Genomic DNA, 7955 nt, shown 5'->3' on the forward strand with positions numbered 1-7955 from the left:
CACTCCCTGCCCTGCCTTGCCCCTGCCCCTGCCCTGTGCTCCCCGTCCAGCCCCGCCGCTCCCTGCCCTGCCTTGCCCCTGCCCTCCCCGTCCAGCCCTGCTGCTCCCTGCCCTGCCCCTGCCCTCCCCATCCAGCCCTGCCGCTCCCTGCCCTGCCCCTGCCCTCCCCGTCCAGCCCTGCCACTCCCTGCCCTGCCTTGCCCCTGCCCTCCCCGTCCAGCCCTGCTGCCCCTGCTCCCCCTGCCCTCCCCAGCCCCGCCCCTGCCCTGCCCCTGCCCTGTGCTCCCCGTCCAGCCCTGCCACTCCCTGCTCTGCCCCTGCCCTGTGCTCCCCATCCAGCCCCGCCGCTCCCTGCCCCTGCCCCTGCCCCTGCCCTGTGCTCCCCGTCCAGCCCTGCCACTCCCTGCCCCTGCCCCTGCCCTGTGCTCCCCGTCCAGCCCCGCCACTCCCTGCCCTGCCCCTGCCCTGTGCTCCCCATCCAGCCCCGCCGCTCCCTGCCCCTGCCCCTGCCCCTGCCCTGTGCTCCCCGTCCAGCCCTGCCACTCCCTGCCCTGCCCCTGCCCTCCCCGTCCAGCCCCGCCGCTCCCTGCCCTGCCCCTGCCCCTGCCCTGTGCTCCCCGTCCAGCCCTGCCACTCCCTGCCCTGCCCCTGCCCTCCCCGTCCAGCCCCGCCACTCCCTGCCCTGCCCTGCCTTGCCCCTGCCCTCCCCGTCCAGCCCCGCCACTCCCTGCCCTGCCCCTGCCCCTGCCCTCCCCGTCCAGCCCTGCCACTCCCTGCCCTGCCCCTGCCCTGTGCTCCCCGTCCAGCCCCGCCGCTCCCTGCCCTGCCCCTGCCCCTGCCCTGTGCTCCCCGTCCAGCCCTGCCACTCCCTGCCCTGCCCCTGCCCTGTGCTCCCCGTCCAGCCCCGCCACTCCCTGCCCTGCCCCTGCCCTGTGCTCCCCGTCCAGCCCCGCCGCTCCCTGCCCTGCCCCTGCCCTGTGCTCCCCGTCCAGCCCCGCCACTCCCTGCCCTGCCCCTGCCCTGTGCTCCCCGTCCAGCCCCGCCACTCCCTGCCCTGCCCCTGCCCTGTGCTCCCCGTCCAGCCCCACTGCTCCCTGCCCCTGCTCTGTGCTCCCCGTCCAGCCCCGCCGCTCCCTGCCCTGCCCCTGCCCTGTGCTCCCCGTCCAGCCCCGCCGCTCCCTGCCCTGCCCCTGCCCTCCCCGTCCAGCCCCGCCGCTCCCTGCCCTGCCCTCATTCCTCCCGCCGACAGAGGGCGCGCTGGGCGCAGACAGTTATCTCGCGCCTCTCCCGCCGCCCTCAGGGAGGGCACAACGTCACTTCCTCTGTGCGGGAGCCGGAAGTGCCTGGCGGGAGCCGGAAGTGGCGGCGGAGGGAGCTTGGGTTGCCAAGGCCGGAGGATGGCGGCGGAGGGAGCCCCCCCGGGCGGGGTGAGCGGTCTGGGTCCAGCCCCCAACGCAGCGATTCCCTTCGGCTCCCCCGCGAGCTCGGACGAGGAGCCGGCCCCCACGGCCGCCGAGGAGCGGGCCGCCCAGAAGAGGGAGGAGCGGCTGCGGAAGTTCAGAGAGCTCCACATGAAGCGGGTAACGGGGGGCCGGGGGCCGGCCCAGGGATGCTTAGCGCGTACGCGGGTAACTGGTCCCCCCCCCCCCCCCCCCCCCCCCCCCCCCCCCCCCCCCCCCCCCCCCCCCCCCGGGTCCGTTAACCAGGGGAACGGAAACGTTCACATTCCAGTAAGAGGTTGACGTTGTAGCCGGGATGTTACAGCGCGCGGGCACCGAGCCGAGCGCTTCTTTTGCTGCGGTCACATGAAGGTACCTTTAAAACTGAAAACGTCGCCGGTCCTTAACGCTTGTAATTAAAACCCGGGCAAAAGGGGATTCTAATCATCCCGTTGCAAAAACAAAAATCTATTCTAGCATGTAATTCCTCTGAGGTCTCTTCTGGAAAATCACATAGTGGGAAGGCAATGAGGGTTTTCTCACAGTAGATACGAATCTTTTTATCAGAGGGCTTACAACAGTGTTACAAAATGTTCTGAACGTTCCTTTTCCATGTACCAAGGGCAATAGGAAAGAACACTGTGTGGATACAAAATTACAGCAGCATCTGTATCTGCAAAAATGAGTCATGGATATCTGCAGATGCAAAGCAGATAAACTGCAAATTTGTAGGGTTCTAGATACAAAATTTCTGTCTGCATCTGCAAAAAAATGAACTGCAGATATCCACATGCAAAGCCAGGATTATAAAGCAGGGCTCTATCAATGGGACACTTATCCAGCCACTCTTTGTTATACAAAACTCATCCACGGGTAGGTGGAAAGGAATAATTTCAACCTGTTCTAAAGTAACTGCTTTAATTTTATTTTTATTAATTTTTATTTCAAACATTAGCTTTAATAACTGGGGCATTTTCTGGGGGGAAATTCAGAATCTGTGCTGCAAGTGGGTGAACCCAGCTATTTAATAGGCTTCCTCTTTCTGACATTTATGATTGTATATTGCCATTCTCTGTGAATTCAGTGACAAATATTTTACTCCTAGAATGAAGCTCGCAAGCTAAATCACCAGGAAGTTGTAGAAGAAGATAAAAGGCTTAAGTTGCCAGCAAACTGGGAAGCAAAAAAGGCGCGACTAGAATGGGAACTGAAAGTTGAGGAAAAGAAGAAGGTATAATAGATGTAGATGTTGATTGCAACCATAACCTTCCATTTTTTAGCACTGTCCTGCAAAGATGTTACACTGTGTGCTGTCAGTAGTCTGTTACTTCAGTACAGCTACCAGTAGGTGCATTACATTCAAAATGTATCTAAGTGTCTCTCCTCTTCTCCCCCCCTTCCCCTCCCCCCCCCCCCCCCGACCAGAAGTTTAGGAATTTGGGTAGGAATTTGATGTGTGTACAGTGCCTACAATGACTGTCATCCTAAGTCAGGACTTTTGAGTGCTACTGTTTTTATATATAATTTAAAAAAAATCATTAAGGCTCAAACTGGGATCCTTGGTGAGACTGTGTGGTATCAAATTTATGGTGTAAATAAAATTAGGAAAATATCTCCTACCTACTAAACTTGTTTATTGACTGCTGCTTATTTGTTATGTTTTAAAAACTTAAGAATTTCTTGTATTTTTATTAGGAATGTGCTGCTACAGGAGAAGATTATGAGAGGGTGAAGTTGTTAGAAATCAGTGCTGAGGATGCAGAAAGATGGGAAAGAAAAAAGAAGAGAAAAAATCCAGACATAGGATTTTCAGGTAAGAAACTTAATTTTATCTATTTATTTTCAAGTGTTGAGTGGGAGTTACACATATTTAAGCTTTTTTTTTTTTTTTAATATAATGCAGAAAAGGTCTTCTGCTAATTGCCTTTCATTTTATTTTAAAGATTTTGCAGCTGCTCAGTTGCGCCAATATCATAGGTTAACCAAGCAGATCAAGCCTGACATGGAAAAATATGAAAAGCTAAAAGAAGAAAAGTAAGTTTTTCTTTTTGGCAGACCTATAATTTATTTTTTAAATGTCATTAACTGTAAATATGAATTGCTTTGATGAACTAGTGTCTAAATTAGTAGAAAATTCTTAATTCATGTAATTCAGACATTTCATCTTATCTATTCTTTTAGGTGCATTTCAATACAAATAACCTGTCACGCTCCTATGACAGTCATATCCTGGGTGATACTGTAGATATGTGTAACCTGTAATACACTAGTTCAAGTTTGATGTCCCTATACCAAGGGTTCTCAAACCTGTGATACCACAACCCCTCCCATCAGTTGTTCGCGACCCACAGTTTGAGAAATGCTGCCCTATACCATTTTGATAAGAGAATTATATACAAAAAATTAGTCATGTAACAAATTAAAGTTTGTTTTTCTACTGTTCTACCTCTCTCATTCAGTGGAGAAGAACTGTATCCAACAGCAAACAGTCTTCTTCATGGAACTCATGTACCATGTAAAGAAGGAGTTGATAGAATGGTTACAGATCTTGAAAAACAGTAAGTTAACAAGATATCAGATCTTTGCATTCCTAACACACAATGCCTTTACTGTTTAATTTGCTGTAGTGTGAGCATTCCTGGTGTGGTGTCTGGTAAATACACCTCTATGCAGAAGCTAAGTGTACAGTCAATGTAGCATGCCCTCTAGATGAATCTGTACACTAGCCTATATATACAGGATTTTTATGCATTTCTGTATGCATTGGAAGAACATGTTGCTGCATAGTAGATGCCCTTGCGTATTTTATTTTACATGTTGATTTTCTTTAGGCACATCAAAAATTATTTTGGAATGAAATTCTGGCACCATTCAGTAGCCAATTAGAAAATATCAATGATGTCAAACAATCTTTTTTTTATAAAACTAAAAAGATAATGCAATGCTTTGGTATATTTATCCTAATATGTAAATGTGTTCAGTCACTAATATTTTTGCTTAACTGCTCATGATAAATATGACAACAGAGCATGGTCACTTGGACATTAGATTTTAACAAAACTTAATGGAAATGTGCGCTCTCATCATAATGGGAGCAAGGAAATAGTGCTATATCCCATCAACTTTTCTCCTGCCAGCTCCTAATCATAGAAAGAGTATAGTACTCCCCACATATTTCCTTTAAAACTATAACAATTTTTTAATATTCTAAGTACCTAAAATTCATCTGGAGATCTCATCTAAAATAGGAAAAAATTGTTTTTTCACTGTTATCCATTTTTTTGTGTAAGGGTTACTGACTGAAGTTAGCACCTTTTCATTTTACTTCAAGAACCGGAATTCAATTCTTAATATTTTTCTGAGTACAGGCAGTCCCCGAGTTACGCGGATCCAACTTATGTCGGATCCGCAGTTACGAATGGGGCTTTTCTCGCCCCGGAGGACGGGAGCGGCGGGACCCCCAGATGAGCCGCGGTCCCGCCGCCCACATCCTCCGGGGCAAGAAAAGCTGCTCCCCGTCTCCCTGATCTGCTGGTCAGACCAGGGAGATGGGGAGCAAAACCGCAGAGGACGCCCGCAGCGGGACAGCCGCAGCGCGCCTGGGCTGTCCCGCTGCGGGCGTCCTCCGCAGCTTTGCTCCGCGTCTCCCTGGTCTGCTGGGGGCGGGGGGGCGCAGCTAGTGCCCCCTCCCCCCCAGCAGATCAGGCTTTTCTGCCCACGACACCTGGAGTAGAGCAGCTGGGGCGCTGCTGGGTTGGTCCCGCAGCGCCGCTCCTCGGCGCTACTGGACCAACCCGGCAGCACCCCAGCTGCTCTGCCCCAGTGTACTGATTCAGCTGCTGCTGGTCAGTTTCAGCAGCGGCTGAATCAGGATGCCTGGGGCAGAGCAGCTGGGGTGGTGCTCTGCCCCAGGCGTCCCCAAGTCAGCTGCTGCTGAACCTGACCAGCTGCTGACTACAGGAAGCCTGAGGCAGAGTTGCTCTGCCCCCAGCTTCCTGGAATCAGCCGCTGATCAGTTTCAGCAGCAGCTGACTTGGGGACGCCTGGGGTTCTTAAGTTGAATCTGTATGTAAGTCAGAACTGGCATCCAGATTCAGCCGCTGTTGAAACTGATCAGTTTCAGCAGCGGCTGAATCTGGACGCCAGTTCCGACTTACATACAGATTCAACTTAAGAACAAACCTACAGTCCCTATCTTGTACGTAACCCAGGGACTGCCTGTACTTATTCTATGATTTCACATTTTGTGGGGATGTGTATAGCTTTACAAGGCAAGGATAGAATATTCATGGCACAATTAGATTAAGTGCTTGAGTGCCCACAACAATACAAGTTGAGGATGTTCATCATCCTGCTGGACTAGGTCCCAAAGGGGAAAAATTGCATTTACCAATATAAGCAACATCTAGCCATATTCTGCTATTAACCTGCAACTTCAAGTAGGAGAAAACCAGGAAGTCTATACAATTACCATTTTTCACTGAGGAAATACATCCTAGTGTTGCATGGAATTTCCACTCTAATTTTAATACTATTGGCTTTTGCTGTAGATATAAGAATGTATTCGTTCTAAGGACTAAAAGTTTTCTGCACACCTCGGGTCTGAAAAATGTTAATGCAATTCTCTTACAGAATTGAAAAACGTGAGAAATACAGTCGGCGACGTGCTTATAATGATGATGCAGATATTGATTACATTAATGAGAGAAATGCCAAGTTCAATAAGAAGGCAGAAAGATTCTATGGGAAATATACAGCAGAAATTAAACAGAACTTGGAGAGAGGAACAGCTGTCTAAACTTTCGGATCTCAAGAGGCACTATTCTACAAAGCAGATTGTTCAACATAAGCTAGGCATACTGTGCTGAAAAGCTTAAAAACTGTATCAACATACTAATAATGCAAATATAAAACTTGCGATAGTCATAATATTCAAATAACTAGTAAAACTTTTTAATCCAATGGTGTGCCTTGTATACATGCTTGAATGATGGTGGGTGTCATAGTTGTACATAGCTTTCCCTTCCAAAGGGGGCTAGTGTTGTCAATTTAGCAAACTTCAAAATGACTGTTACTCAGATCAAAACCTGAAGTTTTATAAATGTAGTTTTTGTTCGAATCAGATTTTGTGAAGTGGTTTTGACCATTTAAAATAGATGTTAACTAAACAGAACTGTGTGCCTGACTTTTTTTTAAAGCATTTCTTCCACACTAACAGGCTACATCTAGACTTTTTTTAATGACAAAAAGTTTTCCGTTTAAAAGCATTTGCGGAACAGAGCGTCTAGATTGCCACGGATGCTTTTCCGCAAAAAAGCCCTGATCGCCATTTTCGCGATCAGGGCTTTTTTGCAGAAAACAAATCTGAGCTGTCTACACTGGCCCTTTTGCACAAAAGTTTTGCGCAAAAGGACTTTTGCCCAAACAGCATAGTATACAGCATAGTATTTCCACAAGAAGCGGCCAGTGTAGACAGCTGACAAGTTTTTCTGGAAAAGCGGCTGATTTTCTGGAAAAACTGGCTAGTCTAGACACAGCCTAAGTGTATAGGATCTTTCAAGGTCAAATGTAGCCCAATTTGAGTCCTGGTGTGTGGGGCAGAAAGACAGATTGATATATCCTTGTTCTGTATAACATTGGAAACATTTGATTTTGCTAATCTTATTGAGAGATGTTCCCAGTTCTGCTATACAACTTTGCTAACCTGGTCCTGTGGTCCGGATGCCTGATCAGGGCCTCCCAAAACAGGTTCTGTTTTCTGAGCTGAAGGAAGGATGGAGGAGTGTTGGGGACCAGAGGAAGCAATTTACGGACACGTTGAAGGCAAACATGAAAAAGTGTGGCATCGGTGTACACACTTGGGAGAACCTTGCCCAGGACTGTCCCTCCAATAGCCACCAGCAGTTGCCCCATTTATGGTAAGACCTGTGGCTCCAGAATTGAGCTAGTTAGCCGTCTACGGATCCACAAATAGGAGGATAACAGGAAGATGTCCTACTCGTTATCGAGTGACTGCTGAGGGAGATGTGACAGTGGGCAAGTATCTAATTTCTCTGCTGCAGTTTTCCCCGTTTGTACAAAGGCAAGGGTAATACTGCCTCCCTGAAACTCATTACAAGTGTATCTTCCTACCTGCTATGCTATGATTAATACATGTGAGCAGGTGCTGTGAATATAAAAAAGTTTTCAGGTAGACATAAACCTCTTACTAACATAGTAATGCCAAAGAAGCAAGACTTCACATGATCCTGGGGGAGGTCTTCTACTGACTGCATATGGGAAGAGGCTGTTTCTTTTGATGCTGTGACAGACAATGAATTCAATTCTCCTTGGAGTTTGATGGGAGGGTGGCTCATGCTCTGCAACCCACTTGACGTAATGGTGCTTTCAAATAGGAAACTTAGTTTTAAGTTTATATCATGTGAAAGCACTTGCATAGTAATGTTTGTTTCAGATATGCTGCAGGTTTGTTAACCTTTTGTTTATGCCTGGCTCGGTTGGTCTGTAAACTCCTGA

General features: G+C 48.8%; 1 protein-coding gene across 1 annotated transcript; it reads left to right on the forward strand.

Moving 5' to 3' along the window:
* Positions 1-1333: 1333 nt before the first annotated feature.
* SYF2 (SYF2 pre-mRNA splicing factor) lies at positions 1334-6401 on the forward strand. The gene is made up of 6 exons (XM_006130467.5): positions 1334-1580; positions 2545-2670; positions 3135-3252; positions 3383-3473; positions 3899-3997; positions 6072-6401. The coding sequence occupies exons 1-6, from the start codon at positions 1398-1400 to the stop codon at positions 6235-6237; spliced, it is 783 nt and encodes a 260-aa protein (XP_006130529.3). The 5' UTR covers positions 1334-1397; the 3' UTR covers positions 6238-6401.
* The last annotated feature ends 1554 nt before the right edge of the window (positions 6402-7955 follow it).

The sequence above is a fragment of the Pelodiscus sinensis genome, chromosome 26, assembly GCF_052426305.1.
Source record: "Pelodiscus sinensis isolate ZL-2025 chromosome 26, ASM5242630v1, whole genome shotgun sequence".
Lineage (NCBI taxonomy): Eukaryota > Metazoa > Chordata > Testudines > Trionychidae > Pelodiscus > Pelodiscus sinensis.

Excerpts from the sequence above, each read along its gene's own strand:
- SYF2 (XM_006130467.5), top strand. The coding sequence starts at position 1,398 with ATGGCGGCGGAGGGAGCCCCCCCGGGCGGGGTGAGCGGTCTGGGTCCA. Across the intron at positions 2,671-3,134 it reads AAGTTGAGGAAAAGAAGAAG|GAATGTGCTGCTACAGGAGA; the intron begins GTATAATAGATG and ends TATTTTTATTAG. Across the intron at positions 3,998-6,071 it reads GTTACAGATCTTGAAAAACA|AATTGAAAAACGTGAGAAAT; the intron begins GTAAGTTAACAA and ends ATTCTCTTACAG.